Source organism: Heterodontus francisci, chromosome 31 (genome assembly GCF_036365525.1).
Source record: "Heterodontus francisci isolate sHetFra1 chromosome 31, sHetFra1.hap1, whole genome shotgun sequence".
In the NCBI taxonomy this organism is placed as follows: domain Eukaryota; kingdom Metazoa; phylum Chordata; class Chondrichthyes; order Heterodontiformes; family Heterodontidae; genus Heterodontus; species Heterodontus francisci.
In genome coordinates, this window is record NC_090401.1 from 58,397,412 (window position 1) to 58,419,905 (window position 22,494).

Consider the following 22,494-nt stretch of genomic DNA (forward strand, 5'->3'; position numbering starts at 1 on the left):
GTGTCCAGTATCTGGGTCACATTTAATCAAGGTTTCTATATTTAAACCAGAGTCTCCTCTGACATTGCTCAGACATAGTCTCTGGTCTGGAACACGCTTGTATAATAATCAGCTGCTAAGCTGGTCTGTGATTTTTTCTATTTATAAACACAATTTTAACCCAAAGCATTGACTATTACACCATAAGCAATCATTCCTTAAAGTAACACACACAACACACAAACAGGCCATTCAGCTCAACCCGTCCATGCCGGTGTTTATGCTCCATTCAAGTCTCCACACATCCTTCCTCATCTAACTCATCAGTGAAATACTCTATTCCTTTCTCCCTCGTCTTTATCTAGCTTCCCCTTAAATACATCTTAACCCTTAATGCCTTAACCATTCTCTGTTAGTTAGCGAGTTCCATATTCTCACCATTCTGGGTAATGAAGATTTTCTAATGAATTCCACATGTGCTTTCTTGTTGAGTATCTTATATCGACAACCCCTAGTTTGGCAAGTTAGAAAATGCTCTAAAACCATTAGCACATGACCATTCATATACACACAACTTGAGTTATTAAAAGAATCCTGCTTAGAGCCCATAGAATACAATCTTTTTATTACACTAACACTCAGTATTGCTCACTTGTAGAATATTCATATATATACTTGCATCCTCTACTTCTGATGCAAATCAGTTCTTATTTGCCAAAGATGTTTAGAAACCTGCAAATTGACCATGCTGCATTTTGTTCTGTTGCACAACATTGGTGCCACACAAGTGCTAGGCAATGAGCTTCTCCAATGAGAGAGAATCTAATCATCCCCTCTTGATGTTCAATGGCATTACCATCGCTGAATTACCCCACTGTCAACATTCAGGGGTTCCCATTGACCAAGAACTTAACTGAACCAGCCACTTCAATACTATGGCTTCAAGAACAGACCAGAGGATGGGAATTCTGCAGCGAGTAACTCACCTCCTGACTCCCCAAAGCCTGTCCACCATCTACAAGGCAGGAGTGTGATGGAATACCCTCCACTTGCCTGAATGAGCACAGTGTCAACAATACTTAAGAAGCTCGACACCATCCAGGACAAAGCAGCTTGCTTGGTTGGCACCTCATCCACCACCTTAAACATTCATTCACTCCCTCCACCACTGACATACAGTGACAGCAGTGTGAAACATCTCCAAGATGCACTGCAGCAACCCACCAAGGCTCCTTCAACAGCACCTTACAAATTCACAACCTTTGCCACCTAGAAGGACAAGGGAAGCAGGTGCATGGCAACACCACCACTTCAAGTTCCCCTCCGTGTCACACACCTTCCTGACTTGGAACTATATCGCTGTTATTTCACAGTCGCTTGGTCAAAATCCTGGAACTCCCTCCCTAACAGCACTGTGGCTGTGCCTACATCACACGGAGTGCAGCAGTTCAAGGCGGCAGCTTACCACCACCTTCTCAAGGGCAGTAAATGCTGGTCTTGCACTTGATACCCACAGCCCATAAACAAATTCTTTAAAAAATCATTTGACGTGCCTCAAATGGCATATCTGACCAATGTTAATATTACTGCCTTACTTTACATCACAATGACCACTTTAGGAGGAGGCCTGTTGAACAAAAAGAGCATTGGACATGTTCTATCTACCCCACCACCACAACTATGGTTTCTGTCCCTTTATTAACCGAGGTCGGTTTGCACAATTATCTTTATGAAAACACTTTTTTTCTGTGCGGTACAATGGCTATTCCAATATTCTCCTGGCCTACCTTTTGCTTTCCACCCTCTGTATAAACTTGTGCTTATCCAAAACTCTGCTACCAGTGTCATAACTTGCACCAACATCCATTCTCCAATCACCCCTGAGCTCGCCAACCTACAGTGCCTCCCAGACTGGAAAAATCGCAATTTTAAAATTCTCAATCATTTTTAAATACTTCCATGGCCTCACCCCTCCTTACCTCTGTGACTTCCTGCAGCTGAAATCTCTGCACTCCACTGATTCTCACCTCCTGCACAACACTGGTTTCCATTGCTCCACCATTGGCAGCTGTGCCTTCAGCTGAAATGGGCCTGAACTCTGGCATTCCCTCCCTAAACCTCTCCGGCTCGCTCCTCCTTTATGTCAGCCTTTAAAATCGACCTCTTTGACCAAGCTCTTGGGTCACCTGTATTAACATTTCTATGGGGCTCAGTGTCACATTTTGTCTGACCCACCTTGGGACATTTTACTACATTAAAGACCTATATAAATCCAAGGCGCTGGTGTTCAATTGACTGCCGAAGTGCTTAATATAGCTGGCATGCTGTAGAATATACATTGACTTACCCAGAATTTCATGTGCCCTGAAACATGTTGCAGCAATAGCTTTCAGTACTGGCATTTTGGACAATAAACTAACTGAGGGTGCAACAAGATGAATCACAGTTGTACCAGTTAGTGGTGGAGAGTGCATTAAAGTGGGGAGTAGGAAATTCAAGTCTCAATCACAGCACATTTGAACTCACAATCCCCATTATCAATAATGACAAGGTTGAAAACAAATCATACTGAAACCTGTGGCACCACATTAATCCTTTGAGGCCTATTGAGAATTTCAGGTCTGCGGCAGAGTTTTTATTAAACTGTCATTTCCAAGCTGCTTGCTTTATCGTTTTCCCCGATGACTAGTAAGATTTTCAATTGGAATTTATAGCTGCCCTCCTCTGGGCAGGCTTGATGTCCCGTGTTGTTAGATAACGCAGCAGAGATTCGACATGCCGACCTTGTCTGAATTGATTGTCTGTAGTTCTTGCTGCAACTGTTGCAGTTCTTGGATTGATTGTTGTTGCTGTCGAAGTTCTTCCTGCAAACGGTGTTCCTCCTTAACTAAGCTGTCAATTGTATCCTGCAGTTTCTTTATTTCTGTTGTCCATTTCTTAGAGAAAACAAAAAAATCCTGTAACTTTACACAGAATTACATAAAATATACAGCAGAGAAACAGGCCATTCAGCCCAACCAGTTCTTGCAGTGTATATGCTCCATATGGGTCTTCTCACATCCTTCCTCATCTAAAGCTCAACATAACCCTCTATTCCCTTCTCCCTCATATACTTACCGACGCTTTCCCATAAATGTATCTATACTATTCACTTCAACCACTCCGTTTGGCAGCAAGTTCCACATTCTCATCACTCTCTGGGTAAGGAAAAGTTCCTTCTGAAATCTCATTGGATTTTTGGTGACTATTTTATATTTAATGGGCTCTAGTTTAACTTGATGTACTTAAAGATTTCAACCAAAGTTGAAGTAAAGGAACAAGCCGCCTCTGGCATTGAGAGATGGTGGTTGCTTTGTGAATGAGGCTTCCCACCGCCCCACTTCTGTAAGCTCTTTAAAACCTTCAATATGGGCGGCACAGTGGTTAGCACCGCAGCCTCACAGCTCCAGCGACCCGGGTTCAGTTCTGGGTACTGCCTGTGCGGAGTTTGCAAGTTCTCCCTGTGACTGCGTGGGTTTCCGCCGGGTGCTCCGGTTTCCTCCCACAGCCAAAGACTTGAGGGTTGATAGGTAAATTGGCCATTGTAAATTATCCCTACTGTAGGTAGATGTTAGGGAATATGAGATTAATGTAGGAGGGGATGTGGTAGGGAATATGGGATTAATGTAGGATTAGTATAAATGGGTGGTTGATGATCGGCACAGCCTTGTTGGGCCGAAGGGCCTGTTTCAGTGCTGTATCTCTCTATGACTAAGATTGGTGCATCCAGTCATTGCTGGGATATTCTGTAAATTCTACAAGCACACCTTGATACAATCTAAGAGCACTCTGGGCTTTGTGTTATTTCACACGACATGTTCTTTTAACATTAGCTACATGGGTAAATAATCCCATTTGCTACAATTACTTAACTAGTTTACTTTTTTTTAAAATGATTTTGATGCATAATTTAAGAGACAATCTAAGGCTGTGCTGATTGAATCTTTTAGTAATCTGATATATTGATCATTTCAATATTTTATTAATTTCTTATAATATTGCTGACAGGTAGTCTCAGGTCTGGGGTACATTTGTGACTTTTAGGTGCTAAAGTGGAGCTGTATTCAACCTCATCCATCTCTCAAAGTCATCGTTCCTCTACTCCCTTTGGGGAAGCGGTCTTAATGGGCAAATCCTGAAGTCAATTAGAAGACAGAGTGAAATATCTATAGATTGGCAGTTGCTGGTAAAATACAGTTTCTGGCCTCAGGGAGACACTAGATTATCCAGGTAAGAAAAACAAGGAATTAACTGGCTTTCATTCTACCTTTTAATGTATTGCAGACGCTTGTAAGTGTGATGTCTGATATGTGCTAGACACTAGAATTTAAAATCATGGAATGGTTGCAGCACAGAAGGAGGCTATTCAGCCTGTCGTGTCCATACTGGCTCTCTGCAACAGCAATTCACCAAGCCCCACAGCCCTGTACTTTTTTTCCCTTCAGATAATTATCCAATTCTCTTTCGAAGGCCTCGATTGAATCTGCTTCCACCACACACTCAGGCAGCGCATTTCAGATTCTATCCATGCGCTGCATAACAAGTTTTTCCTCATGTCACCATTGCTTCTTTTGCCAATCAATTAAATCACTGTCCTCTGGTTCTCAACCATTCAACTGACGGGAAGTTTCTATCTACTCTGCCCCTCATGATTTTGAACACCTCCATCAAATCTCTTAATCTTCTCTTCTTAAGGGCATTTAGGGATGGGCAATAAATGCTGGCCTTGCCAGCAACACCCACATCCCAGAACAAATAAAAATAAAATTCACACAAGTGTACTTTCCAGCAGGGGTCACTGAGCAGTCATTCCCGTGTCGCTCCTCATCCTCCACCCCAGGAAAGCTGAGGCATTTTACCTGCTGCTCAGGTAAAATCAGCTAACTTAGATCAAATCGGGGACTGTCCAGTCTGTCGACGTACAAAGAAACATGGGGCAATGAAAAACAATCTTAAGCATAAAACATGGAAACAGGAAGATTCAGAGAACAGGTGTCCCCCTCTCAATACCATTTAGAATTATGTGACAAATTATACAAACGGAGAAATCTATTAAACACCTTGAAATGATTTTGAATATGTTGGTGTTCAATGCTTGCTTTGGAATCAGGTTGAATGATCCCCCAATTCATTTAGATTACATTTATTGTTCCACATTTGACAGTTATCCAGTGATTAATGGAAGATTAAAAACATTTGGATTGTTCAGTTGTATAATTGTTGACGTGCAATACAGAAACAGTCAGATTAAAGAGGTAAATGTAGGATTGGTAATGCGGTGAAGGAAGTAAGGCTTCAAATCCTTGAGGCCCTGAGGCCAATACTGGGGTTGTACTGAGTGGACAGCTTGCTTCTAAACCGTGTTGGGACCATTAAAAAAGTCTTTGGGTTTATATAGTGCTTTTCACAACCTCAATGTCCTAGATTACTGCAGCCAATATGTGCACAGCAAGCAATGAAATTAATGAACACATCATCTATTTTAGGAATGGGTTGCAAGTTAAATATTGACCAAGACACTGGGAGAACTTCCCTGTTCATTGAGTGATGCCGTGAGATCTTTTACCTCTACCCGAGAGGACGTGACAGGGCCTCGATTTAACGCCATGTTTGAATATCCACAAAAGGTACTTAACTAGGACTTTGGGGAGATTTATACAAATATCATGTGGAGAAGATAAAGCAAGGGAAAGTACACTTTAGACAGATAAGGAATAAAATGGTTGAAGGAGATTAATCAGGACAAGGCAGTAGAAATAAATCCGGCTTGGGGAAAAAATGCCAAAAGTTGAAGCCAAAGGATTCCAAACTAAAATGTGTCTATATTTTTGCACAAGGTATCAGAAGCAAAACTGGAAATACAGGCCCGATTTTAACTTTAAGTGGGTGGGTTTTGAATGGGTTAAAATTGGGCCCTATTTAAAATCTATGATTAAAAATAAGTTTGTGGAATAATAGGCATTTATTATTATTAAATCTCTCTTTGGCCTCCTTGTCTCGGGAGACAATGGGTAACCGCATGGAGGTGGTCAGTGGAGCAGCGCCTGGACTGGCTATAAAGGCCAATACTAGGGTGACAGACTCTTCCACAGGTACTGCATATAAAATTGTTTGTCGGGGCTGTTACACAGTTGGCTCTCCCCTTGCGCTTCTGTCTTTTTTCCTGCCAACTGCTAAGTCTCTTTGACGTGCCACACTTCAGCCCCGCCTTTATGGCTGCCTGCCAGCTCTGGCGATCGCTGGCAACTGACTCCCACGACTTGTGATCAATGTCACAGGACCTCATGTCGCGTTTGCAGACATCTTTAAAGTGGAGACATGGACGGCTGGTGGGATTGATACCAATGGCGAGCTCGCTGTACAATGTGTCCTTGAGGATCCTGCCATCTTCCATGATGCTCACATGGCCAAGCCATATTATTAAATGTAAGGCAACAAATCACAGTGACTGGATAGGAACTGATTTGTGGGTCAGGATTGACAATTACAATGCCTGAACATAAACCTTTAAAAAAGAGATGGGGAACAAAGGGTATTAATTAGAAATAGTATTACACGACAACATAAGGATTTAAGCAAGTGGTTCAAAAAAATCCCTTTGGATTGTGAGGCAGAAGAGCAAGGGACTGGTCACATTGCTAGGAATATGTAACTTGAGTGAAGCATAAATGCCGGCATGGACTGGTTGGGCCGAATGGCCTGTTTCTGTGCTGTATATTCACTCTATTACATAAAATTACATAGAAAAGATAGCATTTGCAGACAAATTAGAAAGGCATGTGTTCGCACAGTTGTAACGAGGAGATTTTAATTTATCTAAAGGTATGTTTTTCATGAAACAAGGGGAGCTTTTGTTTTACATTGCTGTTTCCGTGTCAGTATATTGCTTCACCAACAAAGACAACACTTCATCTGGCTTTGAACAATGAGATGGAGCAAATAGGTGATCTAAAAGTAGGGGAACATTTGCAAAATTGTGACCACAAATAGTTTCAGTATAATAGTGGAAAAGTTGAAAACAGCACACAAGTGGAAATAAGTAAGAGCTAATGTGAGAGAGAGTTCTCGGGGAATTGAGAGGGTTAAGTTATATCTGGCTAATGTAGTTGAAGTTTTTGAGAAGGTCACCAACATGGTGGATAAAGGTCTGTCTCTGGATAGTGTCTATATGGATCCCCATAAGGCATTTGATAAGTTTCCACACAGGAGATCATTGGAAAAATAACTGGGCACAGAATTGGAGGCAATCGTGTGACATGGGTGGGTAATTTGTTGGAAGGGAGAAGACAGGGAGCAGATATCAAGGATTTGTTCTCGTTTGCAGGATGTGACAAGTAGGGTTCCCCAGGGATCTGTACTGGAGCCTCAGCTTTTTAACCACATATATGAATGCCTTGGATTAAGGAGTTGTGCAGATGACACTACATTAGCAACACTTCAAGGAAGATTTCAACTTTGCCTAGAAATATCACAAAAACAAATGCCACAAGATAAGCTATCATCGTCCACACTCTCACCTGCTGCTGTTCATGTCTGGGAATTAATGGTCATATTTCTTCCTTTAAAATAATATTTATTATGAACTATGGAATACAAAGTAAAAGTATACAGCTAGATTAATCCAACATCTTTAAATCCCTTAAAGGAGCATTCCATGCTAATTGTGATTTGAATGTTAGTTAATATGAAGGATTTTACTGGGGCATTGCCTTCAGTTTAAACAGGGTGTTTTTACAGGAATTACAGAGCTGCTTACCTCTGGCTTTTAGTTAAACAGAAATTTATTTGGCATCATACTTGCTAACATTTAAATACAAAAAATCTTGAACATTCACTCCTGATTTGCATGAACTACTCAAGGCAAGTTATCAACATTAATTAAGGCACATTATTCTTTATCGCAGATTAGGATTCAGATTTAAAGTGATTGGCAAAAGAATCAAAGGCGACATGAGGAAAAACTATTTTACGCAGCAAGTGGCTATGATCTGGAATGCACTGCCTGAAAGAGTGGTGGAGGCAGATACAATCATGACATTCAAAAGGGAATTGGATAAGCACCTGAATGGAAGACATTTGCAGGGCTATGGGGAGAGGGCGGAGGAGTGGGACTAGCTAACTTGCTCTTGCAGACAGTCGGCACAGACACGATGGGCTGAATGGCCTCCTTCTGTGCTGTAACCATTCTATCATTCTGTGATTTCTCCCCACAACATTCTGCCCCCTTGGGACTAGAGTTGGCTCCCCGCGTGCTGGTCACCCTCCTGTTTCTCACCCAAGTCGCCATCCTGCACATTTAGACTGTGATTGTTTGGCAGGCTTTTCAGCCCGGCATCCATTCTCAACTCAGACAATTATGAGGAGGAATAAGTATTTGTTTTTTTAAAATTGACATTGCTAAACCCAAATAAGTCGGCAGCATGAGGGTGAAATCCTGCTCTAATGATTCACTGAAAATTGTGTATTACCTGTCTGCACCATTCCTGAATGGAACTTCCTGATAGTGGACCTTGGATACTGCCATCTCTGCGTATGTACACTTCACCCTGGTCAGTTTCATACAGTAAAATATCACCATCCTTCTTGGGCAGATGCACAGTTAACCTCACAACCTTCAGAAACATCCCGGTGTCCCCATCCTTGATAACTGGAAGGAAGGCGATGGAGTAGGAATTCGGGAAGAGTGGTGGTTTAAACCCTTTCACAATTGAATCTATCAGGAGTCTAATCCGATCTTCCTCTTTGTGATTACATTCCACTCCACACACGGTCCCATCATCATTCACCCCCACAAACAGACTGCCCCCTTCACTATTCAGAAACGCACAGACATATTTCCTAACGTGGTTCTTCAGAGTCATATTTAGATATTCTCCTCCACCTCGCTTGAATTCAACATTCCTCGTTTCACTCCCCATCAGCGCCCCATAAAATAAACGCTCCTGTCCAGCAATCTCCCCACCGATTATGGCGCTGTCTGACTTTGTGCCACTCAGAGGGGTCGATAAATGGTCAATTACTTTGCTTGCCAAGTAGCTGGGTTTTCCGGTGGTGCTTCCGAACGTTTCTTGTGTTTGTTCCAGTCTCCTCTTCTCCTTTTGTGGTTGACTGTGGGATTCATGTTTTGAAGTTTCTGCAGAACTGCTCTGGGAATAGTCAAAATGCAAAAGTAAGTTACAGGTCCAGTATCCTTCCAGGTCATGTAGTTTGAGTTTTAGGTTATCAATCTAAACCTGGGTTGATGGATGTTACATTTGTAATAAAATTGGAACCTTCTTTAATGCTGCTTAACACAAATGTAGACTTGTCGGGTAAATTTCATTCCTAACTTTTTTTTAAAAAATTCGTCCTTGGGATGTGAGTGTCACTGGCCCTTGAGCAGGTGCTGGTGAGCCACCTACAACTGAGTGGCTTGCTAGTCCATTTCAGAGGGCAGTTAAGAGTCAACCACATTGCTGTGGGTCTGGAGTCACATGTAGGCCAGACCAGGTAAGGACGGAAGATTTCCTTCCCTAAAGGACATTAATGAACCAGATGGTTTTTTACGACAATCCAGTAGGTTCATGATCATTATTGATGAGACGAGCATTTTATTCCAAATTTAATTAATTAATTGAATTTAAATTCCCCCAGCTGATTTTAACTCATGTCTTCAGAGCATTAGTCCGCGCCTCTAGATTACTAGTTCAGTAACATTACTGCTATGCTATCACCTCATAACTTGTTATATGGGTACGTAAAGCCAGGAAAAATAAATTGAAATACAAGAAGCCTAGCTATGCGTTACTGTAATTAAATCCGTTCCGATGCCAGGTCACAGACCTGAAAAGTTAACTCTGCTTCTCTCTCCACAGATGCTCCCTGACCTGCTGAGTATTTCTAGCACTTTCTGTTTTTTTTATTTCAGATTTCCAGCATCGGCAGTATTTTGCTTTTATTTAAGTCTGGACCATTGATGAAACATTGTGGATTTAAAGCTACTGTCTATACGTTTGTCTATATGATTTATAAAATACAGTCAATACAGTAAAATACAATACAATGTGATTTCAGACTTCATCAGTCTAAACCAAAATAGTGTTCAGAAATGTCACTGGCTAGGAGCAAGCAGTAATCTAAATTGGCCTAACCTTGTGCTATGTCTTCCCACATACAGTGACATTATTGTTAATAGTTAGTCTTCAAATTTAAGTGCTTGGCAGGGTCTGCTTAACCTATTTAAAAATATCTTTGTATACTTTTTGTCCATTTTTTGTTGTTTTCTCACCTCTTATAGATTCTCCTCACACCCCAACCAGTTCCTAAGGTGAGAGTGCAGCCAATCTCTCTGTCATTTTCTGCAAGTCCTACTAATGATTTGTACTCCAGCAAATGTGAGATTATCCTTGGGCTGCTAGTTTTGTCTTTCTTTCCAAGGGAAAGTCTTTGTTAAATCACTGCCTCTCTCATGTTTATATGAAATGGGACTTTTTGCAGTACTACAGTGATAAATATCTATGCAACAGGACTGTGCTGTCCAGAATTGTGTGAATAACATTGCGTCAAATATAGGAGATGCATTTGCCACAATGTGGCTTTATAAGTGTGAATTACTTATGGTCATGCAGGCCCCTACCTGCTAAGAATGAGGCATATTAATTTCGCCACATGGACATTAAATTTCAAATTGTTGCTGGGAAGAAGAGAAGGCCTATTACAAGGGCTGCCAGACTGACTGGAAAGGCATTTTTGCATATTGACAGACAGTACTTGAAAGGACAAAGGGGCTATTCCCTGCTCCAATTTAACCCACAATGGACCTGTGATCACCAGGTATTGTGTGTGGAGGAGACATTCCAAGGTCTGCTCGGACAAGACAATCCACAAGGGTCAGGACTGGTTAGGTAAGCTGGTCACATGACTAACTGGCTGTTGCAGGTTTTTTTGAACTCGCCACAGAGAATTTGAACTCAGAAGGCAGTTTTGCTCCTGGACTGAGAACATCTCTCTCCTGTCTGCTCCATCTCTTTCTCACCAGCTTCGGAATCCATTGAAGACACATGAACCCCAAGAGAGAAAAGTTTCCTGCAACGAACAAAGTTTAAGAAGAATACCGGGCCCCAACAAAAAGCAAGAATGACCTACAAGCAAGGACTCTACAGTGAGCTCGAAGACCTGTAACAACAAACTCTTCAGATATTGCCTCAAACCTTTCCACTTTATTTTTCTTCTCTTTTCTGTCTCTATTTGCATGTGCGTATTACATATGCATGCTAGCGTGGGCGTGTCATGTAGCCATAGGCGTCAACCGATTTAGAGTTTAAGTTTTAATAAATTTCAATCTTCTTTAAACCTAAGAAAACCTGTTTGTGCTCATTTCTTTGCCTTATAATTGGGAAATGGCGAACAAGGATTCGCCAAGGGGGAACTAAAAACAGTGTGTTTAACAAAATAAAATATTGTTACGGTAAGACCAGGTGAAGGCTGAGAGGGAACCCTAAACACCTTTCTCACCTGGTTGTAACATTATCCTGCTTACAGGTAGAACTTGTGAATTATTTAAAGCCTACAAGATCTGATGCACTAGCCAATTCTATAATGAATTGATAAAAGTTAACCATGAATTGAGGGATGGGGTTTGTGATTTAAACTGCAGTTGTTATTGAACTCAGACAAGTTGTACAAAGAAGTGTTGACATAAAATCTGCAAAATAAATAGCAACTTAAGTGGAGATTGACAGAAATTGATTTCAAATGAGGCAGAATCACAGGAGATTTTACTTTATTAGGAAACAATAAACTGGATTTCATGTTGCAAAAATGATCAAATAATATATTTGCAACTGCCTAGGTCTCATGGCAATAAAACAAATTACGATAATATGGTCTTTTATTAAAGTTATGTCCATGATATTTATACAGACTGTGGCTTCCTCAAAACATTCAATTCAATTAGTCAAGCACAGCAGACTCTTTGGCCGGAATTTTACAGTGGGTGGATGGGAGCCAGACTCCAACTTAAATGTCGGTGCCAATCCCGCTCCCGCCCAGCCTGGGGATCCATCCCGTATTTTACGGATCCCCAGGCTTTAATTGGCCTCTGAGCTGCCGGCCAATCAGCGGGCCGGCAGCTCTTAGTCTCAGTAGCGCCACTGGGAGCGGTGGGCACTGCTGGGACTGCCGCCCAGCCGACCGAAGAGGATACCCTGGATCTGGGACCGAAGGTAAGGTTGGGTTGCCTCACCAGGGGGATCGGTCGTGCCCTGGTGAAGCTAGGGTGGTCGTTTGGTGGGGGGGGGGCATCTTGGATCCCGGGTGTGGGTTGGGAGGCGGGGGCACCCTGTGCCCGCCTGCCATGCATCCCCGGGGTGCGAACAGGCTGGCAGCTATCGCTGGGCGGCCTTTCACGTCCCCGACACACCCGTTGCCATGGGTAAAATACCCGTGGAGGCGGGCGAGGGCCCTTAAATGGCCACTTAATGGTCTTGATTGGCCTCGTGCGGGCTGGCCATTTCCCCCCTGCCCCGCCAGACCTCCATAAACTTGGTCGGAGGTGGAATCGGGGCGGGTAGGCCTCCCGGAGCCTCCCACTCAATTTTACGCTGCCACCATGCGACCTGCTGGGGTGGCGTAAAATTCCAGCCTTTATTAAACTGTGCTGATTGTGCCTGATGCCCCCATGCCTTAGGAATAGTAGGTGGCCATTCACCTATTCAAAGAGAACATAGCTGATCATATTCTAACTCCATTCACCTACCTTGGCTCCATTTCCCTTAATACTCTTGGCTAGCAAAGATTATCGCTTTCCCATTTAAAGTTAGTAATTGAGCGAGCATTTACTGTTTATTGTTGGTGACAGTTCTACACTTTTACCACTCTTTGCAAGAAGAAGTGTTTTCTAACTTCTCTCCTCAACTAATTTTATTCTCTATTAGACTCCAGAACCTAGGATCTCCAATTGGAGTTATTTAAATGTGGATATTTATAAAATAAATGGTTTAGCAATAATATCAACCAGAAAATCAAGGCTAAGAAGTTTATCCACCTTTGAGGAAAAACTGAAATGCTTATTATTTCCTGGCTTATCCTTTTCCCTCCAATCCTTTGGCATCAATTCCCATTTCAAATGAGTGACTTTTTCACATTTTTGGTATCTCTAAATGTACATTTTAGAAGAGTTAAAAGAATATGAATGCAACTGGGATCATGAAATTCCCCTTACCTTGTCGAAGGTGTACTCTGAAAAGTCACGGATATCCTTGGCAACTTTTAACATTTTCCCTTTAACTACTAATCCTTTCATATTGTTTTGATCCAAAATGGCAGGATCTTGAAATTGTCTCAAGATATTTTGAACTCCACTCTCTGTCTTCAGGCGGATAAATGCATGGGCTCGTTTGTGCTTCTTGAAGACTTCTATGTCATGTCTTTGCAGGACAATGTCGATTCCAGCAAGTAAATCTTTCAGCATGTAACTCAGCAGCTCCTTGGAGTAATCCGGATTTAAATTACCCACAAATAATGACAAACAAGGAGCCTTGACATTGTCATCATCCATTGCTTTACTAAAAAAGCATTTTGCAGATTTGGTTGAGGCTAGAGCAAACCCTTAGATGTTTGGCGTTGTCTGTGATGTTTCCATTGTCCCACAAGATTTGAAGGTCAAAATTTCTTGCTGGAGTTTTCCCTTAATTAAGGGCAGAAATTCTCTACCTGAAAGAGAAGGCAGACAGGTCAAACATAATATCATAATCAGCGGATACTGTTTCCATTCTCCAATCCTCTCAATGTCAAGGCCACCTTCTCCCAGCGCCATAACATCATCTTCTCCTGGCCTAATTCGGCACATCCACTGCCTCTGTCACCTCAATACTCAATTACCCAAGTCTCCTAGCAAACTGCAGCTCATTCAAAATTCCAGCCTTCAAGTTCATAGTCGACCGTGGAGCAAATCCCATTGCCAACCACATTGAACATAGGAACAGGAGAAGGCCATTTAGCCTCACGGGCTTGTTCTGCCATTCAGTGAGATTATGGAGGATCTGTGACCTAACTCCGTATACCCACTTCTGCCTCTTATCCATTAACACCTTTGATTAACAGAAATCTATCAAGGTCAGATTTAAAATTAATAATTGATCTAGCATCAATTGCCATTTGCAGAAGAGAATTCCAAACTTCTACCACCCTTTGTGTGTAGAAGTGTTTCCTTAATTTCACTCCTGAAAGGTCTGGCTCTAATTTTTAGACTATGCACCCCCCCCCCCCCCCCCCGCCCCCAGTCCTAGATTCCTCAATGAACAGAAATAGTTTCTCTCTATCAACCCTGCCTGTTCCCTTTATTATCTTGAAAACTTTGATCAAATCACCCCTTAACCTCCTAAATTCCGAGGAATACAACCCTAGTTTGTGTTAATATGGGAAGGAGTTTAAAAAAGATTTTGCATTTACATAGTGCCTTTCACAACCACCTGACGTCTCAAAGTGCTTTACAGCCAATGAAGTACTTTTGAAGTGTAGTCATATTGTAATGTAGGAAATATAATATAATGTAGGAATTGGTTGCTGATTCCCCAATGTCTCAAATATGAAGCTCTTGCCCTGGTCTATACATCCCTCTAAGATCTTGCCTTTTCCTACCTCTGTGACTTCTTCCAGCTTCACTGTCTCTGGCCTGAGGTCTATGAATTTGGAAAGAAATTTCCATGCTGAAACTTCATCATGAAATGCAGCCTTCCTCAACCTCAGCATTCTCTATGCAACAGCTTTGTCCCTGATAACACCATCAGTAACAGTTGTCATGCTAGGCCCCCACCTGCCAAGAATGAGGCACATTAATTTTATCATGAACATTGATTTTAAACTGTTACTGGAGTGAAGAAAGGATTACTTTAAAAAGAAAAGTTGCCAGATCTTGGCTGGAAAGACATTTGCATATTAACAAACTGTTTGGAAGGAAAAAGCAGCCATTCCCTGACACATTCAACCCACAATGGACCCTTGGCTGGAAAGACATTTGCATATTAACAGAGTGTTTGGAAAGGACAAAGGACTATTCCCTGACACATTCAACTCACAATGGACTTTTGATCACCAGAAGTTGAAGGTGGGAGAGCTCGCATTCCAGGTTGACTGCTAAGATGGCCGAATACAAAAACGGATATGGTCAAACCAGCTAGTCACATGACTAACCTGCTGGGCAACCTGAGTTTTTTGAATTTGTACAAACAGTTTGGGCAGAAAGCAGAATGCTCCTGGACTGAGAAGAACTTTCCTGGCTGGCTCGCCACAGCCTCTCCTGTCTGTCTGCTCCCATCTCTTTCTCACAAGCCTCTGAATCCACTGAAGACAAATGAACCCCAAGAGAGAAAAGTCTCCTACAGCAAACAAGGTTTAAGAATAATACTGGGCCCCAACGAAAAGCAAGACCTACCTACAATCAAGGACTGTACAGTGAGCTCGAAGAACCATAACAAAAACTCTTCCTATATTGCCTCAAACTTTTCCACTTTATTTTTCCTGCTCTTTTCTGTCTCTGTTTGCACGTGTGTATTGTGTAAGTATACTAGCGTGTGTGCCGTTTATCCGTAGGCGTTAACCGAATTAGAGTTTAAGTTTAATAAATTGCAACTTTTCTTCTTTAAACCTAAAAAAGCCTGCTTGTGCTGGTTTCTTTGCTTTATAATTGGAAAGCGGTGAACAAGGATTCACCAAGGGGGAGCTAAAAACATGGTGTATTTAAAATTAAACCCTGTTAGAGTAAGACCAGGTGAAGGCTGAAAGGGAACCCTAGACCCCTTTCTTACCTGGTCGTAACAGAAATTTGGGTGCTAGCATCTGGAATTGACTCACAGACAAACGAGAGAAATTGGAAGTGGGAAGCCAAATTGTTTCCAAAAAAAGAGCCAGGTTTCAATGCAAGTTTTTTTATGGTTGTGTGTGTTTGAATACTGGCATGTCTGCAACTGAAGCTAGTAGCTCTCAAGCCAGGGTGAAGTAACTTGGGATAAGTTAAAAGTACGGTCTATGAAGAGTTGAGGAATATGGCTGAGCAGTGTGGGATCACTGTACGTGACAAGGCTAGGAAGTCTTAACTCCGAGGATGAGTGGCCAACCATTTTTCTCATGAATCTGAAGAAACAGAAACAGGGTTAGAAGCAAACTCTGACGGGGTATTGGTAGCAAAGATACAATTAGAACAGAGGAAACTTGAATTTGAGGAGAGGGAGAAAGACAGGAGAGGGAGGGAGAAAGAATATTCTGGAAGGAATGCGAAGAGAGAGAGTTGAAGCAGCTTGAGTTAACTAGGGGGTGACAGAGTAACCACAGTGAAAGAATGGCCAATATGGAGGAGCATAATTCAGGGCTGGGTACAGAATTGTTAAAACTAGCTCAAATAATTCCAAAATTCAATGAGGAGGATGTAGAAGGATTTTTTTGTGTCCTTTGAGAAACTGGCAAGGCAGCTAAAATGGCCAGTTGAGACCTGGCCTCTTTTACTACAAAGCAAGCTAACTGGAAAAAACCATGAGGTTTATTCCCTGTTGCCAGATGAGAGCACATCAAATTATGAACTGGCAAAAAATGCTATCCTCGGGGCATATGAAACAGTACCCAAAACCCATTACCAAATGTTTAGAATCCTCAAGAAGCAAGCTAATCAAACTTATCTGGAGTTTGAAAGAAGCAAGCAACTGGCTTTTGACCAGTGGCTGAGGGCTCAGCTATGAGAATTTCAGAAGTAATTTTGTTAGAGGAATTTTAAATACTCTCTCCCACTCTCCATAAAGACCCATGTACAGGAGCAGTGGGTCAAGAGAGTCCGGCAAGCGGCCATCCTGGCCGATGAGTTTGTTTTAATTTATATGTCTGTTTCCCAGGGAAGAACCTTTCCTAGTCACCCCCACAAATCTGAAAGGGACAAAGGGTGGGAAGGTGATAGGAGCCCAAGCAGTCCTGGGAGAGAAAGGAAAGCAGGAGACTCAGGGCGCCCTCCTCTAGCCAAAAAGGAAGGTGCTGTCAGCAAGACTGAGATTGGGAGACTTGTGTGCTTCCATTGTAATAAAGCAGGGCATTTCAGAGCTGACTGCTGGAAACTAAAGGGAAAACTGGCAGGGTTAATCAGAGCACACCCACTCAGTGAAGAAGTGAACCTGATTGAAAGCATAACAGAACAAGCTGTGGCTTTAACTGCAGTAAAAGAGCAACCCAGGAAGCTTACAACTGCAAGTGCAGGAAAATATAATAGGATTCCTGAAGGCTATCGGGGTTTTGTGTCCGAAGGGAAAGTAGCCCCGTACCCGAGTGGGGCAAGCAGGCCCATAGTGATTCTCAGGAACACGGGCGACTAGATCCCTTTTACTGGGAAAAGGCCTGACCTTTCCTCCCCAGAAAGTGCAGTAAACACCAAAATGGTGGTGAATGGTATTGGAGGGCAGTGTATGCCTGTACCTGTACACCGGTTGCACCGGGACCAACGACCATAGGGATTGTCCCTAGTTTGCCTGTACATCGGGACCAATGACCATAGGGATTGTCCCTAGTTTGCCTGTGGACAGGGTTGACCTACTCCTAGGTAATGATCTGGTAGAGGTGAAGGTGGTAGCCCCCAGTAGTGAAAGACCGCAGGAGGTGAGAGAGACAGGGCAGTGGCGGGAGACAGTCCCCTGCAGTTTCCCTGAATGTGTAGTGGATCAGGCCATGATCAAACCAGCTCCCCCAGAGGAGACTGCATTAGCACTGCAGGCAGATGACCAGGTCTGTATGTCTGAGACTTTCTTTGGAAAGTTAGGAGACCCAGGGAATGAATTGAATGGATTTTTCCTAGCTGAGGCTCAGTGAGCTGACCCAGTATTGCGAGAGTTAGCACAGGCTACCCAGTCTGAAAGTGAAGCAGAGGGAGTCCCTGATTGTTACTATTTAAAGAATGAGGTACTGATGAGGAAATGGAGTTTTCCTCACAGACCTGAGAGTAAGGAGTGGACAGTAGTTCACCAGTTAGTGGTGCCACAGAGGTACCGGAGAGAAATATTAAGAAGGGCCAACGAGACTACAGTGGCTGTACATGTCAGTATATGAAACACCAAACCCGCATAAGACAGCATTTGACTGGCCAAAACTCCACAAAGATGTGGTCGAGTACTGCAGGAATTGTCACATGTGCCAGGTTGAGGGGAAACCCCAACCTACAGTAAAACCTGCACCCCTAAGTCTTGTACCGGTGTTAGGAGGACCCTCTAACAAAGGTCTGGTTAACTGTAAGGGACCCCCCGCCGAGAACAAAAGGGGATAGGCAGGCATAAGGCTGGCAAAGGTTTAGAAAGAGAAGGGGAAAAAGTGACCAAGAGGGCAGATTAAAGGAAGTCCGGGAGGAATCCCAGCTGAAAAACCCTACTGTCCGGTCAGCCAACACCAAAAAATGTGAAAAGTTAGACTCCACATCCTCCTACGTAAATGCAGACACTAGAAGCATCCCACCAGAGTTGCTAACAGCATTTACAGGAACTTGTAGAGACAAAGAAAGACCACTAGGGGGCACAGAAACAGTGAGGGTGATGCCTCACCTAGTCGAAGTGCCACATAAAAGTGCAGTAGAGTCTGCACAAAATGTCCTCTGGGACAAAGGGGAGATTAGCAAAGAATCCTCCCCCACCAGTCAGAGAAAAGAAAACCACCCATCCTGGTAAAGTCAAAAGCCTTTGCATGACTCAGCAAAGCACTGAAAGAGAATTCAAGATAGCCCCACTCGCTAATGACTCTCCTGAAAAAAAAATTACTTCAGCAGGAACAAAGACCCTAGGCAGCCCTGGAAATGGGCAAATGGAAGAGAAACTTCCCCAAAATAGAACCACATGTTTATTGGGATGCCAAAAAAGGGACGATTTTAATAAGTTTTAGGATTTGTGAACGAATGAGAGAAATGCAAGGGTTTTTTTCTGTAGCTTATATTTTGCTCACGAACCTTTAAATGAAATGCGCCTTTTCGCGAATCGCATTTCATTCTGCTGGGTGTGGAGGTGTCATGCTAGGTCCCCACCTGCCAAGGATGAGGCATATTAATTTTGTCATGAACATTGATTTTAAACTGTTACTGGAGTGAAGAAAGGACTTGCTTTAAAAAAAAGTTGTCAGATCTTGGCTGGAAAGATATTTGCATATAAATAGACAGTGTTTGGAAGGACAAAGCAGCCATTCCCTGACACATTCAACCCACAATGGACTCTTGGCTGGAAAGATATTTGCATATTAACAGACAGTGCTTGGAAAGGACAAAGATATTGAAGGTGGGGGCATTCCAGGTTGACTGCTAAGATGGCCGAATACACAAACGGACATGGTCAAACCAGCTAGTCACATGACTAACCTGCTGGGCAATCTGAGCTTTTTGAATTTGTACAAACAGTTTGGGCAGAAAGCAGAATGCTCCTGGACTGAGAGGATCTCTCCTGGCTGGCTCGCCACAGCCTCTCCTGTCTGTCTGCTCCCATCTCTTTCGCACAAGCTTCTGAATCCACAGAAGACACATGAACCCCAAGAGAGAAAAGTCTCCGACAGCGAACAAGGTTAATGAATAATACTGGGCCCCAACAAAAAGCAAGACCTACCTACAATCTAGGACTGTACAGTGAGCTCGAAGAACCATAACGGCACAGTGGCGCAGTGGTTAGCACCGCAGCCTCACAGCTCCAGCGACCCGGGTTCAATTCTGGGTACTGCCTGTGTGGAGTTTGCAAGTTCTCCCTGTGTCTGCGTGGGTTTTCTCCGGGTGCTCCGGTTTCCTCCCACAAGCCAAAAGACTTGCAGGTTTGTAGGTAAATTGGCCATTATAAATTGCCCCTAGTATAGGTAGGTGGTAGGGAAATATAGGGACAGGTGGGGATGTGGTAGGAATATGGAATTAGTGTAGGATTAGTATAAATGGGTGGTTGATGGTCGGCACAGACTCGGTGGGCCGAAGGGCCTGTTTCAGTGCTGTATCTCTAAACTAAACTAAAAACTCTTCCTATATTGCCTCAAACTTTTCCACTTTTTTTTCCTGCTCTTTTCTGTCTCCATTTGCATGTCTGTCAGGTATGCAGGCGGGTGTGTGCGTCCTGTATCCGTAGGCATCAACCGAATTAGAATTTAAGTTTTAATAAATTTCAACTTTTCTTCTTTAAACCCAAGAAAGCCTGTTTGTGCTGGTTTCTTTGCCTTATAATTAGAAAGCGGTGAACAAGGATTCACCAAGGGGGAGCTAAAAACAATGTGTTTAAAATTAAACCCTGTAGACTTAGTAGTTGGCAGGTAAAAAGAGAGGCGCAAGGGGAGAGCCAACTGTGTAACAGCCCCGACAAACAAATTTTTCTGCAGCACCTGTGGAAGAGCCTGTCACTCTAGAATTGGCCTTTATAGCCACTCCAGGCGCTGCTCCACAAACCACCTCCAGGCGCTTACCCATTGTCTCTCGAGATAAGGAGGCCAAAGAAGGGTTACAGTAAGACCAGGTGAAAACTGAAAGAGAACCCTAGACACCTCTCTCACCTGGTCTGAGTGGTTTTCTTTTTAAATAAAAGTTATCCTTTTGAGCTGATGTAATAAAAGGTCGTAAGACATGATGTAAAGGATTGATTAATGTTAACACATAAAAACAGCCTGACCTGGCTCCTTTGAAGCATGATTAAACTCCAGAGCGTGCAAATTATTCAGATTATTTTGAAACAATAGCATTGAACCCGATTTGCAGGAGTGTGTGAATCATCTCATACAATTTACAGCAGTTGTTAATGCTGTGGAAACTCACCAACCTCATCAAAGGATTCCTTGAGACTTTATTGGCCAATGAAACTTTTCCATCATAAGGTGAGCAGTAAATGTCACACTTCAGTCTCTTTTAATACAGTGTGTGCAGGAGATCCCATAATATAGAATCATAGAAACTTTAAGGCACAGAAAAACTCAATTGGCCCATTGTGTCCGTGCTGGCTGAAAAAAGATCTACCCACCTTCCAGCATTTGGTCCGTAGCCCTGCAGATTATGGCACTTGAAGTGCATATCCAGACTCCTTTTGAATGAGTTGAAGGTCTCTGCTTCAACTACCCTTTCAGGCAGTGAGTTCCAGACCCCCACCATCCTCTGGGTGAAAAAATTTTTCCTCATCTCCCCTCTAATTTTTCTACCAATCACTTTAAATCTATGCCCCCTCGTCACTGACCTCTCTGCTAAGGTGAATAGACCCTTCACCTCCACTCTATCTAGGCCCCTCAAAATGTTGTACATTTCTATCAGATCTAACCTCAGCCTTCTCTGTTCCAAGGAGAATAACCCCAGCCTATCCAACCTTTCCTCATTGCTGCATTTTTCCAGTCCTGGCAACATCCTCGTAAATCTCCTCTGTACCCTCTCTCGTGCAATTGCATCCTTTTTAAAAAAAATTCATTTAAGGGATGTGGGCGTCACTGGCTAGGCCAGCATTTATTGCCCATCCCTAATTGCCCTCGATAAGGTGGTGGTGAGCTGCCTTCTTGAACCGCTGCAGTTCATGTGAGGTAGGTAGACCCACAGTGCTGTTAGGAAGGGAGTTGCAGGATTTTGATTCTGTAATGAGGTGACCAGAGCTGCACACAGTACTCAAATTGTGGCCTAACCAATGAGTTATACAGTTCCAGCATAACCTCCCTGCTCTTATATTCTATACTTCGGCTAATAAAGGCTTGGATTCCATATGCCTTCTTAACCACCTTATCCAACTGTCCTGCTACCTTCAGGGATCCGTGGACATTCACTCCAAGGTCCTTCACTTTTTCTACACATATATATCATTTTAAAAGTCTTGTGCCGAGCATCCACCTTCAAGTGTGCAATTTGAAGTACATCAAAAGTGTATAAAAAAATATAAAGGTTCATTTTCATTCATTTTATGCCCATTGGACTGACTGGAAAACTAGGAATTAAACACCCCACAGCAAATAACCTCAGTATGTGTCCATATTCACAACAATTTGACTTTGTGTCCTTAAAGGAATAGGCCATTTTAAACACAGATGCAGCTCATAACCACACAGACTGCAGCAGTTCAAATTCTCCTTCTTCAGAGCAATTTGGCAATAAGTGCCAAATATGAACAAATAAACAATAAAATGATGTTTGTTACACCATATAAGGTGCCTGTACTTACAAAACAATGAGCAATGTCTCAGGAAATACCCGAAAAAGAAAGACTTGCATTTATATCGTGCTTTTTATGACCACTGAAGATCACAAAGCGCTTTACAGTCAATCAAGTGTTTGAAGTGTAGTCACAGTTGGAATGCAGGAAATGCAGTAAACTCCCCCAAACAGCAATGTGATAATGACTTGTTTTTGTGATGTTGATTGAGGGATAAATATCAGCCTGGAGACTGGGAAGAACTCCCCTGCTCATCTTCAAAACAGTGCCATGGGATCTTTTACGTCCACCCCGAGCAGGCAGTGTGGCTCAGTTCAAGTCTGAAAGACGGCACCTCCGACAGTGCAGC

The 22,494-nt window shown here is 42.8% G+C and overlaps 1 protein-coding gene across 1 annotated transcript; it reads right to left on the reverse strand.

Moving 5' to 3' along the window:
• Positions 1 to 165: 165 nt before the first annotated feature.
• On the reverse strand, positions 166 to 22,487 carry LOC137347305 (schlafen-like protein 1). The gene is made up of 4 exons (XM_068011708.1): positions 22,155 to 22,487; positions 13,220 to 13,710; positions 8,487 to 9,164; positions 166 to 2,915 (listed from the first exon to the last, which is right to left on the reverse strand). Exons 2-4 carry the CDS (start codon positions 13,553 to 13,555, stop codon positions 2,730 to 2,732), a joined length of 1,200 nt encoding a protein of 399 aa, XP_067867809.1. The 5' UTR covers positions 13,556 to 13,710; positions 22,155 to 22,487; the 3' UTR covers positions 166 to 2,729.
• Between the last annotated feature and the right edge of the window lie 7 nt (positions 22,488 to 22,494).

What these genes read in the sequence shown, in the direction of transcription:
- LOC137347305 (XM_068011708.1), bottom strand. Translation starts at nt 13,555, where the DNA reads ATGGATGATGACAATGTCAAGGCTCCTTGTTTGTCATTATTTGTGGGT. An exon ending in CAGAGTACACCTTCGACAAG is followed by an intron (nt 9,165 to 13,219) that starts GTAAGGGGAATT and finishes GACTATTCCCAG; the next exon opens with AGCAGTTCTGCAGAAACTTC. An exon ending in TTCAGGAATGGTGCAGACAG is followed by an intron (nt 2,916 to 8,486) that starts GTAATACACAAT and finishes GTTTTCTCTAAG; the next exon opens with AAATGGACAACAGAAATAAA.